Source organism: Uloborus diversus, chromosome 2, assembly GCF_026930045.1.
Source record: "Uloborus diversus isolate 005 chromosome 2, Udiv.v.3.1, whole genome shotgun sequence".
NCBI classification, from domain to species: Eukaryota; Metazoa; Arthropoda; class Arachnida; order Araneae; family Uloboridae; genus Uloborus; species Uloborus diversus.
In genome coordinates, this window is record NC_072732.1 from 183383845 (window position 1) to 183403530 (window position 19686).

General features: G+C 31.6%; 1 protein-coding gene across 3 annotated transcripts; it reads left to right on the forward strand.

Annotated features, from left to right (window-relative positions):
- Positions 1 to 149: 149 nt before the first annotated feature.
- Positions 150 to 19482, forward strand: LOC129217542 (charged multivesicular body protein 1b-like). Of its 3 annotated transcripts, none has more exons than XM_054851861.1 (7): positions 150 to 305; positions 6529 to 6588; positions 11204 to 11301; positions 12568 to 12783; positions 14009 to 14160; positions 18308 to 18380; positions 19265 to 19482. In XM_054851861.1, the coding sequence occupies exons 2-7, from the start codon at positions 6567 to 6569 to the stop codon at positions 19304 to 19306; spliced, it is 603 nt and encodes a 200-aa protein (XP_054707836.1). In that variant the 5' UTR covers positions 150 to 305; positions 6529 to 6566; the 3' UTR covers positions 19307 to 19482. The 3 variants fall into 3 exon arrangements, with proteins under 3 accessions (XP_054707836.1, XP_054707837.1, XP_054707838.1); XM_054851862.1 differs by having other exon boundaries at positions 171 to 305; positions 6500 to 6588; XM_054851863.1 differs by lacking the exon at positions 150 to 305 and adding an exon at positions 306 to 322.
- The last annotated feature ends 204 nt before the right edge of the window (positions 19483 to 19686 follow it).

A 19686-nucleotide genomic window follows, 5' to 3' on the forward strand; every position in this document is an offset into this window, starting at 1 on the left:
AGCAGACACTTCCTATATTTTTTGTTGGTTCATAACTAATGTCCAAGCGTAAAATAAATAGCTACTCTGCACTATCTCACGATGAAAACTTTTGTAATATTCTGAAATAATATATTACAGAAAAAAAATATTATGTTCCATTTCAGTTTTCTGCTGACAACGCTAATGCGATCAGAAACCAAAACATTGCTAAAATTTGGAGTCAGTGTGAGCAATACTGTCATGTGAATACAATTGTCAGAAAGAAATCAAGGAATGTTTATTTAATTAAGGAGAATTTGATATTTACTTTTTGTTTTTATTGTGTAAGCTAACTTTCCTCGTAAGAATACCTATTTTGTTAAAAGATTTGGGAAAGTAGACAGTCGTGGTGATAAAAATCTTCCTTTAAATTTTATCCTTCGTGTTCACGAGTTGTAACCTTTTATTGCCAAAATTATAATGATTAATATGATTATTAATACAATTATTGATACGATTCCAATAATTGGCTGTAAAGTTTAGGTTTCTGTTTGAATTTCATTTGAGGCAGTGAGAAGTAAAGGGATGTAAGTGCCAAAATTAAAAATTTCGAGATAACCAGTACAAATTTTAGGTGAACATCTCCTCTGTTTTGAGGCAAGAGATAGTAACTGGTAGGTGCTGCAAAACAGCATGATTTAGAAAAAAAAATTAAGGAAAATCCTACCTAGAACCTTATCTTGAATATGTTTTACTCAAATCTTTAAAATGTTCACTTCAATTCCTTTGCTTCTCTCTGCCTCATATCATCTTTGAAGTTTAGCAGCATCGGGTGAGCAACGTCCACTGCACATCCCGCTAAATCTTAGAATCAAAATTCTTTCTGAAATTTGAGTCTTTATAAATATTATATATTGAAATTTCAAAATACTCCTTTATTTTTATTATCTGCCGTACTGCACCAAGCTATTTAACTGCCATCATGCATAAAAGAGGCTTTTGTATACATTTATATTTTTTTTTTGTATAGTTAATCTATACCTACTAATATTATAAAGAGAGAGCGGATTTTTGTGTGTTTATGCGTTCGAGGTAATCTCCGGAACCACTTCAACTATTTGAAAAATTCTTTCACTACATGAGAGGTGCATTCGTACTGAGTGACATAGGCTGTAAATTATGCATATATGTATTTCTACTAATTTTTTAAACCAATAGTTTGTCTTCGCTACCATTTTATATTTTGCACTGCTTTATTCTTATACAAGTAAAAACAACCACTGATTGTCCCGCAGCTTCAATGACAGAATAGTCGAAATTTCTGTTTGAAATGAATGTTGAGGGATGGAAATTCGTGACAGATAGAAAAATTACAATATCGGCATAAGAACCGCACAAACAATTACAGGTATTTGAGGCTGCAGAGATTAAAGTATACAGCATTCCTTTAGACATTGTGAACTATTCAGAGTCACAGAATGGTTATGTGTCAAAATTTATTTAAATGAATTATAACAGATTTGCATCAAGCAAATTAGTATTTGAATTCCATAGATAGATGATATTAATCCATGTTTTTAAAAGTTGTAATTTTGCATGCATTTTAAATCCTTTAAAGTTTTGGATTCATACTAAAATTGAAATGAGAAACATCTGATAATAAATTAAATTAAGTACATTCAGTTTAGAAAATTCTCAACTGAAAGAGTAATTGCACACACACACAATTACCGTACTTTTAAAGTTGTGAATTAAAACAACAACAAACAAAAAACATTGGATAGGTAAGAAATTAAGTAAAACTTATTTGCAGTACTATTCTTCATGATGAGCGTATTTAAGCACTTAAAAACTTATATAGCTCACAAATATCCTACCAGAAAAAAATTGCCAAAAAAAAAAAAAAAAGAAATCGTAACAAAAAAGCAAGTTTCCCGAAGAAAACAAGTACAAGAGTTTAAAAAGCATCCGGGGATTGAGAAAGACAATATATATATTAGAGAATACAATATTCAACTAAATAGCTAATTTGAATATTGTCACTTAAGAATTCATTTCGAATATTTTTGTGGTCCCACATATTTCCAAAGCTGTTTAACAGTTAAAGATCCTGCCAACCTATCAAGCAGCACATAAAAAAATTCGGCTTTATAAGACGACGACAAACCTCGAAAACTAACCTTGGTTGTTGCATGTAACTTTCTGATTCCACTCCTAAACTCACAGAATTGTTTACAGCTATTTTAACTTTTATGTCAACTTTAAGACCCTATTGCTTTATGACAAACATTCAAAAAAGATCTCTGTTACGAAAAGCAAGGGAGAGCGTCAGCAAAAATACTATGATTGTCGTTCAATATCAAGCAGTATAAAAATTAAAGGCAAAATTTGTGATTGAAGCGGACGCTCAGTAGGAGACTTTTGTTTGCCACCGCTGCAGAGAATCAACGAAAAAAGTTCTATTTAAGCATGATTGGCACATAAAAGCCAGGAATGGAAATTAATGTTTATAGGGCATACCCGGTGGAACTGGAAAAAGAATAATAAATTTAACACTATCCAAAAATAAATCAACAGGCTTTGGCGACGTTTTTTTACTGCCGGGACTATACTTGGAGGTATAAAAATGGACTATTCCAAATTTAAACTACTTTACATATCTCCTCCAAAAAGACTCCATTTGTTTAACAAGAAAAAAGGGCAATTGTTAGAATTTCTTCAATATGGATAGAATTTCTTCAATATCAGGATCTTCTCTTCATACTTTTAAAATTAAGACGGTATCCCAATAATTTTATTGCACAGCTTTAAGTTGTCTGATCTATTCAATGGAATTCAACCCCAATTAAATACACTATGGAAAAATAGGATTTCAAGTATTGTTCTAGCACCAGCAGCAGGTAGTTGGTTCATAATCCTTGTATCCCCATGGTCCCTGTATATTTCCTATTTCCAATTTAAGAGCAACGTTACATACGGGAAGATTATTTTGTTCAGGTGGGAATTATATGCTGGTCTCTCTTAATTAGGAAATGGAATAAATAAATGTGTTTCAAATCTCATGAAAACAAAACAAATAAATTTTGCTTACTATTAATAATCAAATTAAAAAGTACCTTTGTAATATTTATTTAAGATATATAGTTTTTTCAACCCAAACTAGGTCGGTACAGGCCTCTAGTAATACATACAAATCCCACATTGATGGTTTGGTGCACACATGTGCTAAGTCTCTCATGCTAATTTTTTGGTTGAGCGATTTCTGAGCATAATGTTGTTTAACACTACAAATTTGTTGCTCAGTAACTTCAAAATCTTGGTACTGCTTTTCAAAGAACAGTTGCAAAATTTTTTTGGTTGACTAGCTATCTTCAAATACATACATTTATTTATTTTTTCAAAAGCTGTTGCTACCACATTTGTGCGCCATGGCATTTATATGGAAATTCATTATTATTTACAGAGGCATTCGTGTCAAAAATTTTTTAATCCACGATTCAATTTGTTCTTTGAACACAAAATTGTGAAAGTGCTATTTATTAAACTTTATTCCAGTAAAAAAAGAAAAGATAATTAGTCTTTTCTCATTAGACTTATATATCAGAGCTAGAAAAATCTTTAAAATTTTACATGCTCTCCGAGTGTGTTTGTCTAAAAGATACATGTTCGAATTTTTACATGCTGCCCAGTTTTCCTTATTGTGCAGAGGAATAAGTGGATGTTATTTTGAATATTTTCAATGCTTCTTATAACTCGGGGACGGTGCCAGAGAACTGGAAACTGGCTTAACATAACGCCACTCTTCAAGAAGGGGTCTAAAGGTATTGCTGGGAATTATAGACCTGTAAGTTTGACTTCGGTGATTTGTAAGATTTTCGAAACTTTGATCAAAATTAAGATCATGAAGTTCTTAGAGACTAATAGTCTGTTGACTAGTTTGCAGTATGGTTTCAGGAAAGGTAAATCCTGTACTACTAATTTATTGCATTTCTACAACAAGGTTACCTCTCAGCTTTAGATAACAAAAAATGTGTGGATGTTGTTTATATTGATTTTCAAAAAGCTTTTGACAAGGTACCGCATGTTGCTCTTCTCAGCAAGTTAGCTGACATAGGAATAGGAGGAAAAACTTTACTTTGGGTTAGAAATTGGCTCACTGGTAGGAAGCAAAGAGTAGTTGTGAGAGGAAATCAATCTAATTGGAGTGATATTTTAAGTGGGGTTCCTCAGGGATCAGTTTTAGGGCCTCTTTTGTTTATTATATTTATGAATGACATCAATGAAAATATTTCTGGAAGCATGAATTGTTTTGCTGATGATGTAAAAGTTATGGGGATTTTCGAAAATGAAGAACAAGTGAAACAGCTGCAAGAAGATTTAGATCATATTACTAAGTGGGCAGATAAATGGGGTATGGCAGTTAATGTAGGGAAATGTCAAGTGCTACACTTAGGTCATGGAAATAAGCGTATGAGTTATCGTTTACAGGGTTCAGTCATAAATCAGGCAAAAAATGTTATGGATCTGGGTATCTTTATAAATCAGGACTTCAAGTTTAGTCAACAGTGCAGTATTGCTAGTAACAAAGCCAACAAAATGCTTGAGTTTATCAATAGATCTATTTCAAACAAATCTAAGAAAGTTCTTCTGCCTTTATATAGGAGTTTAGTAAGACCTCATTTGGAGTATGCTGTTCAGTTTTGGTCGCCTTATCTAAAGAAAGATATTTTTGTATTGGAAAGGATTCAAAGAAGGATAACTAAATTAGTAAGGGGATTCTCAGATTTAGATTATGATACCAGACTTAATAGGCTTAACATGTATAGCCTGGAGCAAAGGAGAATCAGAGGGGACATGATTCAGTTATTTAAATTTATAAAAATGAAAGATGTAAATGGATTAAATTTTTGCAGGGAAAGCAGGACAAGGGGTCATTGTTTTCAGCTATTTAAATCTCAGGCTAACTTGGAAATCAGGAAAACCTACTACTTTAGCAGGGTCGTGGGCACTTGGAATAGCTTACCAGAAGAGGCGGTAATGAGCAAGGGAGTGGATAGCTTTAAGAAGGCCATTGATCTTCATTGGGGACTAATAAATTGACTAGGACCAGCCTAGCTGGGCCCAGACCCTGTTGCTGGTCGTCACATTTGTATTTGTATATCAATAAAAGCATTTGAATTCGTCGTACAGCATTAATCAGATGAAGTACTTTTATATAAATCATTAAAAATAATAATAATTTGAATAAATAGTACATAATAAGTCGTCTTTGAATTTTACAAAATTGAAATTATATAACGGGAAAGATCGCTTCCATGCGAACCGGAAACAGCGAATCATCTTAGCAGTAGCGTTTAAAATAAATTTTGAGCTCCAAGTAAACATACGGTAATTTTTCAATAAAATTTGAAATCATTAAGTTTTAGGAAAAAATATTTGATCAAAAAATTACATGCCTGGCCTAACATGTAAGGGTGAAAGATTCATGCCTGATCGGAATTTTTACTTGCCCCGGGCATGTCGGGAGGTATAACATTTCGAGCCCTATTACATATGCGTATATGTGCATGTCTGTATTTTATCATTCTGTAAAACTCGGAGTTTCATTCCGGAATTTGAAAATTTTCCCTTTTCAAAAATTTTTAGTTTGGGGTGCCACTGATTATTTAAGATGCTTCTCATATATATAGGGGAGAAGGGGACACATATGGATAATTAAATTTTTTCACACTTAAAAAAATATGAAAATTATGTCAAAAGTCAACTTTTGTCAGCACATTGATCTATTTCCCTAGAAAATTTGAAGCGATTGGCTGAATACCTAATGTAAATCAAGCAGGTTTGAAACTTAAAAGTAATTTGTGCTGGATTTGTTTGAATGTTAATTAATACACCTTAATATTACATCATGAATCTTAATTATGTCAAAGTAAATTTAGTTTATTCATTGAGTATAATGATTTATTAATCTAAGTTGGCAAAATAAATTTTTACTACTCTAAGCTTAACAAAATTATAAACATCTTGCTATGGAGCATATTTAGATGCTGCTTTGGGGCACATATAGACAGTCTAAATGTTCCCCTAATATCATATATTGATAAATTTTTATTCAGAATTGAAAAAATCTGGTGCTTAAAACAATTTTTAAAAAATTACCTATCCCTTCAAAATTTATATTTTTACTTAAAATGATTGAAAAATAAAGAAACCAATCCCTGCCAAGCACTTTTGGACAGATTCCATAAGTAAAGTACTCACTCAGTTGGGGACCCTTTCATCACATCTCCCGAGTATAGGATTTGTGATAACACAGTCCCCTACATTGACTGGTGATTGCCCGGGTTGGAGAGCTAGGCTTGCTCCAATCGGCCGAGGCACCACACAAAATTTTGAAGTTAATTTTCTGGATTTTTTTTATTGATCATCTATGTTACATTTTCAGCATGTTGTAGTTTTGAAGTTTTTTGCTTTTAATAACATGAAAACTCTTTTTCTCGACTTAAAATTTGTTTTTTATGTCCTTTTTTGCTCTCAGTGTTGACATTGGCGTCTCTCATTTTCCAGGATATATTCAGTGTGAGACATTCAAATACAACATCAAAATGTCTGTATCCTCCATGGAAAGTATCCTTTTTTGGTTTGTGATTTTTGTTGATTCATGTGTAATTCAGTAGATGAATAGAGATGCGTTGCAAGTGTTCAATGAATGGATGTTTTTTCAATTGCATCATCTTGATTCCTTCCTTAAGAATTATTTTTCCTTTAAATGTTTATTAGCAACTATTATTACATAAAATAATAATTAAATACTATACATGTTGCATGGCTTTGTTACTTCAATTTCTTATTGAAAATCTAAAAGCAAAACGTTCTTTCTAAGTTTGACTTTTTTTGTATAAAATGCTAAATCACTGCTCAGCAACATTTGTTTTTCAAAAATTTTTTTGCTACCAGGTCCCAGATCACTTCTATTTCAGATTATGCAATATCTTAAGAGTACAGAAAATGAAAACATTGTGCAAGTGAGATAATCTAGTATAAACATATATATAGCCAAAAGGTTGCGAAAACTTTCAGGGTTCATACTCAATTTCAGAAATAAAGTGAAGGAGTAAAATGAGGTTTTGAGGGAGTACCAGGGTTCGTACGGGTCATGGAAATCCTGGAAAGTCATGGAAAAAAAGTAACAGAATTTCAGACCTGGAAAAGTCATGGAAAATTGAAATTTTCATTGAAAGTCATGGAAATTTATTTCAAGTCATGGAAAAATATCCTGGACAAAGAGAAAGGAACAGTAACTAAAGGAGCATTAGAAATCTTGAGTGATTTAACAGTATTGTGCATAAAAGCTATTAAAAGTGGAAAATTGAACGATCCAAAAATCAAATCTGAATTTTGAAATCTCATTGCATCCACTTCTGTCGCAGCCGCTTGCCATTTTTTGCGATGTGATTTTACTGCCTGGACATCATTTATATTTTCAATTTTCTGTTATTTTCAACACTTCTTATGTTTCATATTCTGTAGTAGCAAAATTTCACGTTCTTAGTTTTGCCACGCCCACTCAAAGAAAGCAATTCAGTTGCATGCGAGTTCGATTCCATCACTTGTAAGAACCTTATGATTAAAATTTTCAGAGTTTATCTTAATTTGTTGAATGTTTTAGAAAATATAGATATTAAGTGAGGCAATAGAATACAGAAAAAGAGGAATTCGAATGCTCTAAAACAGTAGTGCCCAACATACGGCACTCAAAACTAATCCATGCGACCCACTGCTACGTTCAATGTCGGGAATTAAACGTGTTCTGAAATTTCTGTACCTATTAATTTATATGCATTTGAAAATGCAAATTTGTAAACAAAACAAATATACTTTTGAATCAGAAGATTGATTCATTACTGAATGGTTTTTTCAAAAAAGATCTGGTTTGGAAACATAAAGAACTAAACTATGTGGCTTTACTTTAAAGAACCAAAATACTGTCAAGTTATGTGGATAATTAAAGGCACTGTTGACACTAAAATTAGAGACGTACCGAGTAGCACTTTGGCCGAGTACCGAGTACTCGGCCTTTCACTACTCGGCCGAGTACCGAGTTACCGAGTACTCGGCCTTTCACCACTCGGCCGAGTTACCAAGTACCAATTATGTTTTAAGAACCACCGACACACATGTGATGAATGTTAAACTTATTGGAATAGTAGTATAGACCTCCTGGTCCATATAATAGTTTTTAAAACTAAATTCCTGCTGAAATTTAATTACGCATTACATAAACAATTTTGTTTGTGCCAAAAATTTTACAAAAAAATTATTTTTAAAATTAAAAATAAATAAATAAAAGGTATGATTAATCAAGTTGGAATTAAAACAAATAACAATAAAATCCCTCTAATGTGGACACTAACAGGACAATTTTTTATGTCCGCAATAGAGAGGTGTCCGCAGGACAGGGGTTTAATAATGTTATTTTCATTGGAACTGGGGAATTAAAAATTGTCCGCATAAGAGGGGTGTCCGCCTTTGAAGGGTGTCTGTTAGAAGGGGTTTCACTGTATACCAATCATAGTTCTAGTCCGCCAAACATAAATAATTCTTAAAAGCAGATAAAACAAATGTGCAGAAACACTGCAGACACGTGTTTCTGCCCCCCTCCCTTTCCGTTACAAGGAACGTCTTTTTCAGTGCATAACATGTGAGTTAAAGAATGTTAAGACATTTGACAAAAAAATCTGACTTTTGTTGGATACCTTTCAATCCACGAGCTCCCATTTTGTGCATTGAAAAAGGAATTCCTTGTAACGCCAAAACACATGTCTACAGTGTTCATGCACTGTGCTTTTAACGTTGTTTTTTTAAGCAAAGGTATTTTTATATTTTTTATAACTAATTTTTGTTTGTAGCAAAAATCCATTTTTAATATAAAAATTCCATATTTTCTATACTTACCTTTTTTGCATAATTTCTAATAAAAAGTTTTATTTAATTTGGGGACATTAAAATAAAAATTTATTCTATTGAAGCATTACAAACTGCATTACTCTCAAAATTTAAATTTGACTTACAAATTTTAATTGTAAATGATTGCAGAATATAATGCTTGCTCTTTTTTTAGACATTTTAGTATCTGTCTTGGACAATATTCAATTTTTTGCAACTACTCGGTATTGGCCGAGTTTCTGATCAGAATTTGGCCGAGTACCGAGTACTCGGCAAATTGGCCGAGTAGGCCGAGTACCGAGTAGTTACCGAGTACTCGGTACGTTTCTAACTAAAATGTAACTTTTGAAGCAAATTTATTGAAACTCAATGATGACTCATTCAACCTTTGTCCCATTCAATATCATTCTGCCTGTTTTTTAAAAAAATCATACATTTAAGCATCATCATATTTGCTTCACTGCATTTTTACTTTACTTAAATTTATATGATAAAGACAAATAAGAATAGTTTAGTTTTTTAAGTGTGCACTTATATTTTTTCCACAACGAGTAAGTGCTTCAATGAGGCTGTGGGACGTTTGCTAATGCTCATTTCCAAATATTACCAAGTTTGAGATTAAATAGTGCTATTCTCTTCGTGTAACAAGGTCATGAAAATTTTCATTGAAGTCATGAAAAAGTCTTGGAAAAGTCATGGAATTTTTTCATCCAAATAGAGTATGAACCCTGGAGTACTAATGGGCTGTCATTAAATGATGTCCCAATTTTTTAAAACATATTTGACCCCCTCCTCCCTTTGTCACAAAGTGTCACACTTCACCTAACTCCTCCTCTTGTTACATGTCATTTTGTTTAACATATTGTTACAATAACTGTGTGATGTCACCTTTTGTCATTCTCTCCTCCTCTTGTCTCAACTTCATGAGCCCGTCTCTTCCTCAAGGCATGACATCACTTGTGGATGACCCTTTTTACAATATCTAACTGCAATTACTAAACAATTGTTTTTTAATACAATCACTGAATATCGTACATCTACTTATGTAGTTTTAAATATTTAAATAATAATTAGACAACCTGACTCTAGTGGCTGAAAGTGTGATGGAGGGAAAAACAATAATCATAAAACTTGAAAAAATAGACAAGCACCATTTAAGCATGTTTTACTTCACTTATGAAATGTTTGAGTCTTCTAATAAAATTTTCACCTTAAACTTTTATGACTTAACTATGATCAATTTGTAAATCACATCTTTATGAAAAAACATAAATGCACAAAATCACTACATTAAAATGGCCCTTGTGTCGAAGTTAGTTGTCAATCAGAGTATTATAAGTTACTGTCATAGAGGAAGATTATGTAGTCTTGAACTAAAAAAGAAGGAGTTTTGAAGGAGTTAAAACCAAAATGAAGGAGTTTGAAGGGCCCCTCAAAAAAATTTCCTAAATGAAGGAGTTTTGAAGGAGCGTACGAACCCTGACTTTCAAGAATTTCATTTAAAAAAATTTCTTCAAAAATAACAAACCAATTGTTCTGCCACTTTTGTCACATGAAGGGTATGCTTTAGATGACTTTTCAGTAAAAATTCAATCATGCATGCATTTAGGAGACAAAAAAAAAAAAAAAAAAAACTGGGGAAAAAATTGTTTTGATCATCTTGAATCCTAAAAAGCTGTTAATTTCAAGTTAACTTATTTTGTATACTAGTATTCTACGCGAATAAAATTACGACAACTTATATACATGTAATTTTTAATTGTTTTTATTTGCACATGTACACACATTGTCGTAATTTTACTCATTTCATTGTACAAAGTTTCTCACTGCTTTTTACGTATAATATTGTCTGTATTTCTTTTGTGAAGATTGAAGTTTTGCATTTGCTTTCAAAGTACTGATTTCCTTCAGAAGTTTTTAGACGCATATAAACATAACAACCAGAGTTTTTGTCAAAGTTTCCTAAAACTGAACAGCATAAAAGAGAACCATTATACTGAATTTTAAAATAAAAATATTGAAAGTTTGCTAAAGTATGAACATTTAAAGCAGTTATTTTTTCACTGAGCATGCACTGAAGATAGCATTTTGTAACTTTCTTAATTTCGAAATTAAGTGTAAGTGGCAACTTAATGAAAAATTCTGGTTCAATATCTTAAAAATTTAAAAAAGTTATTGACAATTTAATGAGTTGTACTTTAATGATTCTTCAAAACTTGTTGTACCATAAGGATTTGTCCACAAATAATCTGGTTCTTAAACTATACTTTTTCATTATTGTCCTTAATACCTGAAGAGCATCTCTTCAACCTGAAATTTGCTGCGAAAGAAATGGAGAGGAATTCAAAACGATGCGAAAAGGAGGAGAAGGCTGAAAAGGTGAAATTAAAAAAGGTACTTGTTTTTGTTTGTCAAATATTCTATATTCCTGTTACTTTTACCATTAAAGGCAAATAGAGTACAACAAAGGAGACTTGTTTTTTTTCAAAATAAAAATTCAAACAAGAAAGAATTAAGTGTATGAGCAGGGAAGAAAATCTCAATTGACATTTTGTTGAAACAACTGTGGACCCCCCTGTGTTAAGATCTCTTCCTACATATTCATTTGTCACTGCATGAATAGTTTTTGATCTTTTGAACATCTTTTCTGAAAGTTAACTTTTTCTCTTGATACATTATATTGTGTATCAACAAGACTTACTCTGTTCTGAGACGCTTATTTTGAATCAAAGATTTTATTCCTTCTTCTGAGAAACTTAAACAAACTAGATATGCACTGAATATTCGGTTGGTATTCTATGTAATCCACGTTTACCAGACAAACCAAATATTTGCTTCAGTAGAAATCTTAAATATTCGGCACCCAAATAGTAAACACATTTAAATATTCAACAGTTGGTAAACATACAATGGATGAAAGTTGCAGTATAGTACTGTAGTGTACAACTAATATTATCACATTCAAAGTAGTTTTGGATAAACACAAACCAAATTAGCTATTTTCTGTATTAATTTGCTTTTACTTCTTGAGTGATTTATTTTATTCTTATTAACAATTAATAATTCTTTGAATTTAGATAAATTTAAGATGTTAACTGGAAGTGCATTTACATTTCAAAAAACACACAAAATATTTAGACATTTTCTATTTCAAATTGGCCTAAAATAAAAATACAAATATTTCAGTTAAGAAATTTAATCAGAAATTCGCTATTTGGCCCCATATTCGGTTCGAGTTTTAACTGGAAACTCGGTATACAGTCCATCTCAAATTAAAACCATGACGGTTTAATTTTTTTTGAATTTTAATTCAGTTGTTTTGAAACTTAAACATTTGAGTTAAATATGCTAATTTAACTGACCATTTTTAACCATTTCATTTAATGTTTCTGGAGTTTTTATGTTTTCAAAAGATTGAGGACTCATTGATCACTAAAATTAATGAGTTCGATACTATGTAAATTGATAGTACACATTGAAAATCATTTTCTAGTAACTTTGTATAGTATTTACAAATGTCATATAAAATTTGCAAGAGTTAGGACATTTAAAACTAAAGAAGTTGAAAAATAAAAGCGTGATTTTTTTTTATTTCTTTTTTTTCAACAGTCTGAAATAAGAAATTGATGTTTTGAAAAATATTTTTGCTCCTCTTCCCAGGCAATTCAAAAGAATAACATGGAAGGGGCTAGAATTCATACTGAAAATGCCATTAGGCAGAAAAATCAGGCTCTGAATTATCTACGAATGGCATCCAGGGTAGATGCGGTGGCAAGTCGTGTCCAGACAGCTGTCACAACCAAGAAGGTCACCCAGTCCATGGCAGGTGTTGTCAAGAACATGGAGGCTGCCATGAAAAGCATGAACTTAGAAAAGGCACGTATTTCTTTCTTCAAGTCTTATTCTTGTATCTACATCTCTTACATTATTTACACTTACTAATCTGTACCAACAGTTGTGCTTGTAAGTCAGGGTGTACTTTAGGGGGAGATAAGCAGAGACACTATTCCATACGTTTGGATTTACCGATTTACTGAATTGGTTAAAAACTCTTTAGTGCTAAAATAATCAATTATCCAACGTATTGAAGCACAAAACACGCAAATTATTGCAGACACGTGTTCCGGTGTTACAAGGAACACCTTTTTCAATGCAAAGAAGTGTGAGCTTCTGGATGAAAAGTCATCTGAGAAAAGGTCCATCCTTTTCTCAGCTGGATAATTGATTATTTTAATTTTCAGCGCAAAGGTATTTATTTATTCGTTCTTTAGTGCTAGTTTATAAAACCTGAATTACAATAATGAATAGTAATGCAATTTAAATTAAGAAGAAAGTTGTAAAGAAATGCTTATAAAGGAAGTTTAAAAAGAAAGAATTGCAAAAAAAAAAAAAAAAAACAAATCCAGCACTCATTTGAGTTTTGATGTCTTGAATTCAAATGATGTTTTTTACATTAAATTGTGATAGGACCCTACTTGCTGAGTCTCTTGTTTCTACAAATGGAATAGAAATGGCCAAGAAATTTGCACTCATCATATTATGACTGGTGATTTTCTAGAATAGGTAACATGAGGCACACCCATAAAAAAGGAAATGATGATTAAGATGCAGGGATAAAGATTTTATGTTGGACATCCACTAGTACACTTATACTAAAAGTTATTTACAGAGTATTACATTTTGAATTTTTATTTCTTATCAATCTTAAATGATGGGAATCAGTAATCTGGAAATTTTGTATTCAAATGAAGTTTTCCTTTTTAAGTTCACCTATGCTGATGTTTTTTCTGTAAAAAGTAATTTTACACTCCCTGCCATTTTTTTAAAAGTAAAATCTGCTGCCTTGAATGAACTCAAACAATTTGTGACCATGCAGACGAAAAATTGTCTTCTTAATATTGAAACAACGAGTTACCTTATTCTCATCATTATGGCAATCTGAAAAATCAGAGCAACATCAACTTGTGCAGGTCAAGTAAGGGTAATGAGCAATTTGTGATAGCTCAAAAAGAAATTAAAAAAAAAAAAAAAAAAACTGAGAAAAGATGCTAATGAAAAATGATGGCTTATGATGTAAAAAAGTTGATTTTCTTCCTTACAGATCTCTGCTTTGATGGACAGATTCGAGAAACAGTTTGAGGACCTGGACGTACAGTCGTCATACATGGAGAACACAATGAGTTCCACAACCACAGTTACTGTTCCGCAAAATGATGTGGATCATCTCATGCGGCAAGTCGCAGATGAGGCTGGGTGAGTACATGGGTCAAACATCAAAATGATTCTTGGTTTACATTTTCATACAAGTTGAAAAATAAATTAAAAAAAGTAATGAAGAAGAGTTAGTATCTTGTAACAATATCACTTAAGTTAAAACACAATTCATAAAAAAATAGCTGTGATTCCCAGTTATTTTGAGATTTCAAGCATCAACTTTTCTGCTGACTTAACATTAAAGAAACTTTGATTGTATATTAATTCTAGAAATTTAAAATAGCTTTATTGTTCACCCAATCGAAAGAGCTGCAAGTACAGGGGTATCCCTTGTATAACACGGTTAATTCGTTCTGTGTAATATTGAAACCGTGTTATACGAGACTTTTTTATCATAAATCATGTCAATGTGTATCGTGTTGTATCGAAACCATATTCTGTGTTATATCGAAACCAAGTCATAAGGTGCAAATTTTATAATTGCTGAAATTTCGGCTCAATGGAATATACAAACAAAAACTGACCACCAAAACATACAAAGACTCACTGATTTAAAAATAAGAGGTGTTATAAACAATAAAACTTAATTATTTTACATGCCTCAAATGAAAACTGTTATTCACAACAAGAAAAAACTGTATCAACTCTCTTTACTAAGAACAAAACGCATTCTATAAGAAAAAAAAATCTGAGCTTTACTATAGCAATTAAGTTCATCTGAGCAACAACAAAACAAAATATAAAATAAATAGCATTATTCCATTTATTTTATTTCATATTTTGTTTTGACCACATTTTTTACTTATCGTTTGCCAAATTTAGCTTATGTTTAATCCTAATGTTATTATCTTACAATGCATTGGAAACAAAATAATATTCATCTTTTTGCTTTTAAAACACTGATGAAAAAAGTATGTATTTAAAAGTTAAAGTTATATGGGGAAAAGGCTGAAGACTTTTCGTAAAAGTTTCATAAAAACAAAGTAAAAACTTATTACAGTGATGATCATACATTTTTTAACAGTATATTGAACAAAAACGAAATTCAGTCTTTTAAAATTTGTGTTGCATCAAAACTGAGTAATATTTAAAATCAAGTTTTGAACCGTGTGATATCGAAACCGTGTTATAATAATACCGAACGTTCCGAAATGGAACGCCGCCATCGGACCGAGCATTTACAGCAGTTAAGCCTAACTTCACAAAAATATTCATATAAAATCAGCATAGCAAAATAATGACTTCAAATTTTTAAGTTGCGTAAACAATGTACTACTGATTATTAGACATTAATATAAAGAATATGACATTATTCGAAGGGAGTGAAATAAGTAGAATAATAAAACTTTAACTATGTGCACAATACTAAATGATGTGCGCACAAAAACAATGTTACAGACATTGTGAGTGAAATCAAAGAAAAAGAAATGTAGCAATAATAATCTGTATCTAATTTTTTAAAAAAAAGAACTTTGGTCAACAAATTTAAACTAGTTGAATCCCCACGCAACAAGTCTCAAAACAGCTTCATAATGCACCGAAAACATTGGCCTTCATTCACTTGACCAACCATTTCATTGAAGTATTCCAGTCTCCAAATGAAAAAGAATAAATAGAGAAGAACAAAATCAGAAAAAATTCAAAAATAATCATGAACTTCATTGCCCCTTTAATCATTCGTGTACTCTCATTGAGTGGGGGAACTTAAATAGTCTGGAACATATACGCAAAAATATTTTAACCTCCCTTCCCTCTCCAATAATTTATTCAGCTAGATGTATTTCTCTTTCAATTACTCATAGTAAAAAAAGAAGCAAATATATAAACAAGAGCAATTGATACCTTATAAATCACATGCGCAGAGCAGTGATTCCCTGTCTGTTTTTATTAATAAATCTATCCTATTGAGAGGCCCAAATAAGAAACTGATGCCTGTACATGAAGGTCAAATACTATGTGACTCAAATATGATGAAAGTTATTGTCATTTAGCAACATATATTATGTTTAAATATTAAATTCAATCGCTCCATTTCGAGAAAGCATGTACGTGACATTGGGACCTCAGCGTCGATCAGAGCGGGTAGCAGGGAAGTACCGCTGGGCTGACAAAAGAGGAATCATTGCATAGCACCAATGAGACACTGAGTGCGAACGGGTTAAGAAATCACCAACATATGTATGATTTCTTAAGCTAAAAATTTTGTTCATTATTTTTTTAAAATTATTACTTTTTAATAAAATATTTGATTTTAATAAAATATTGTCATGTGAGGGACAAAATGGTGGCCTTTTCATGGAATGGCATTATAGAGCAGGGTCGCGCCGTCCCTATGTGCAAGGTCGGTCGGCGCACGATGGTGCCAGAGCCAAAAAGGGGCCGAACTCTACCAATCTAAAATGCTTCAAATGAAGGGAAAATAAGCTCTTACCAAAACGTAAAATAGAATTCTTCATATCTATTGGAGACAGTAAAATTATACTGTTCATTAAAACAATTGATCCGTCTTGCTGAGAATCTAAAAGGAAAAATTATTGACTTGTGTCTAAACATGCTATTCAAAAGCGACATTTTTTACACTGAAAACAAGTGGCTTTTATTTATGCATACATTGACATTTCCCTTCTTAATGTGGAGCCGTGAATGCTAATTCGATATTTCTATATTACACAAGAACATACATTGAGCATTTGAGGAGCAATAAATTTTCTTGTCCCCATTTTGGTTCTTTCGGTGAATATTTGGTATTAAAACTTGTGCAAACATAGTCTTTTTGTGATTTCCTCTGCTTCATGTTATTATACATAAAAAAAATACGGTAAGCACATTTGCATATTACTTAGATGTGTGTAATATTCATACATTTCAGACAATAATTAAAGTTAATTTCTTAGTTCCGAAAAGTGTTAACCATAGTTACTAGATTCTCCCCCCCCCTCTTTATCTCTTTAACTATTCGTGCATTAAATTAAAAAAAAAAAAAATCTTTGAAGAGACTATGTATTTGTTTTGGATCTTAAATTCAATGCTTTTTGTAATGGTTCCGTGATTCAGAATTTTTGGTTTTATCGGAAATGATTTTAGTTTCAAATTTTAAGGGGAAATACCCTCTACTTCTATTTCGAAATCTTTTCAGTACTCTGTTGTCATATTTTGACAGGCATAACACTTTAAATAATTATTTATCAATTATAGACATATTTAGAGCGGTGTTAACTTTGATGTTTAAAGTATTTTCTTTTTCCAAAAACGCATTAGCATACTTTCCGACATTTTAACGCGAAACCTTACTCGAATTTGCACATGCGTCAGGTTTCTTTTGACTTTATCCAAACAGGGGTGATAGCAAGAAGGAAGTAACGAGCAAGCAAAAACCGAATGCATCAGGAAAGGGCACTTCCTTAAACCATCACCCCTTTTTCAATTAGAACCGTTCGCAGCTGCTAGTCGCGGAGTTTGAGAACAGACAGTATCACAGGCAGAGTTCGTCAACCCAGGCCCAGCCTGAAAAAACCCGCCCGGGTTTTTTTTTTTTTTTTGGGCAGGAATACTTGAATACCCACTATCTTGATAAAGTAGGTTTTTCACAATTTTGAAACATTCTCTTCAAAAACAAACTAAATATTGATCAATATGAAGTCCAGAAATAGACATCTTGCTTTCTGGACAGTATATCAAATATTAGAAATTTAAGCTGTATACTAGCAAGCAATAATTATTTCGATCACATTTCAAAAAATGTTTTTAATTGTTGGGGTAAAATGCTTTGATTAACTGAAACTGGGCAGCTCTTTTTTTTTTTTTTAATGACAGCTCAATGCAAGGTTTCCAAGAGAAAAAGTTAGATTCTAAAAGTCAGTTTCAATCGTCCGTCCCTTACTTCCACCCATACTAGAAATAACTTCTAGATATGAAGCAAAATCTAACACTGTGTTCCAAAATTGAAAATTTATAGATGGTTTTTATTTTAATAAATGCCAAAGGTATTTTTTTCCATGTTAAATTTATCTACAAAACCTTACCCCAGGAGTTTACTATATTTTGCTTGAACGCCACTGCATAAAGGCACTCAAAAGACATTTGCATGACGGGGCCAATCTGGCTTTGTGCGGCCCTGCTATAGAGTAACCCAAATTTAAAGTTTGAAAAAAAAAAAAAATTCAATTTTCATGTTTTTTTTTTCCAGACTTGAACTTGACATGGAACTGCCTAGGGGAGAAACAGGCTCCATAGCTTCAACTACTGTTTCTGCAGAGCAGGTGAGCTTTCACTTGATTTTTTATCAGAACAATTCAGGATATTAATAATTTGCTCTTTTGTCAAAGTTTTGTTAAATGCAGAGTATATTGTGATGTCAAAAATGTCCCTGTGAATATTTGTTGCTTTTTATAGATAAATTATAGATCACTAATAATTAAATTTTGATACATAATGATTATGATTTAGTAAAACAGTTAGAAAATTTAGAAGTTGTTGAAAATTTCAATTCTTGCAAAAACTTGAAAATATTGTAGGCAAATGTGGGGTCAAATGAGATAAATTACTATTCTCAAAAAAGAAAAAAAAATTTAAATTTATATTCAAAATAGCAGTATGTGAAGGTAGAACTTGTACTGAAATATTATTTTTGCAATAAATTTATACTTTCAAATATCTGTACCTCAGAGACAGAAGGATGTAAATCACATTATGATAATCTTACTGAGAGAGGTACAGTATACAATGCACTAATAAACAGAAAATTGCAATTTTTGGCTCTGAGGTACAGATATGTGATGATCAAAATATTTTTTTTTCAAATGAATAAAAAAAATAATTGAATGAATGAATGAATAAATAAATGAAACAACAAATGACAAATTAGTTTCATTGATTAAGTTGAATGATGGGTAAATAGATGAAGAAACTAGTGAATACATAGAATAATAATCCTTGATCTTTCAAGGTAACCATTTTCCTACTGGAATCAACTACATGGTTAATAAAGATAGTTACAATATTTCGAGATAGGTGGCTGAGTAAAATATGCTACTGTTTCACAATGCCTCTACTCATATGAAATATTTATATAAAAATTGTGTTAGCATTAGTTTTGTTTTATGTATAAAAATAAATCTTTATGTTTTTGAAATTTTTATTTTAGGATGAATTGACACAACGATTAGCAAAGTTAAGACAGTCATGAGAGATGTCTGGAAAAGCTCTCTATTGTATACATTTTGAAAGATGTACAAAAGGCCGATTTTTTCTTAAATCTTGCACCTTTTCCCGCATAGATCATGTTCCAAACAGAATTGTTTTTGTTCATTTTTAGTATAAAGACTGTATAAATTTGTATGAAAAATAAATGCTTATTTTAAAAACTTGTATTGTTTTAAGCTTATTTTTTTCTGCATTGTGTGAAATGCTCGCACAATGGAGTTCATGTTGTTAAAAAATTATTTTTCATGTATAGTGGTTGCAATACATGTATAGTGGTACTTCAAGCCATTTTGCGATTTTGTAATACCGGTACTTTCTTTATTAGTTGAAAATGATAAATAGTTTTAATTAAAGAGTTATTAA

Bases quoted from the DNA above. Each gene is read 5' to 3' on its own strand.
- LOC129217542 (XM_054851861.1), top strand. From the start codon at position 6,567: ATGTCTGTATCCTCCATGGAAA. The intron at 14,161-18,307 runs GTGAGTACATGG...TTTTTTTTCCAG, and splicing joins CAAGTCGCAGATGAGGCTGG to ACTTGAACTTGACATGGAAC. The intron at 18,381-19,264 runs GTGAGCTTTCAC...TTTTTATTTTAG, and splicing joins CTACTGTTTCTGCAGAGCAG to GATGAATTGACACAACGATT.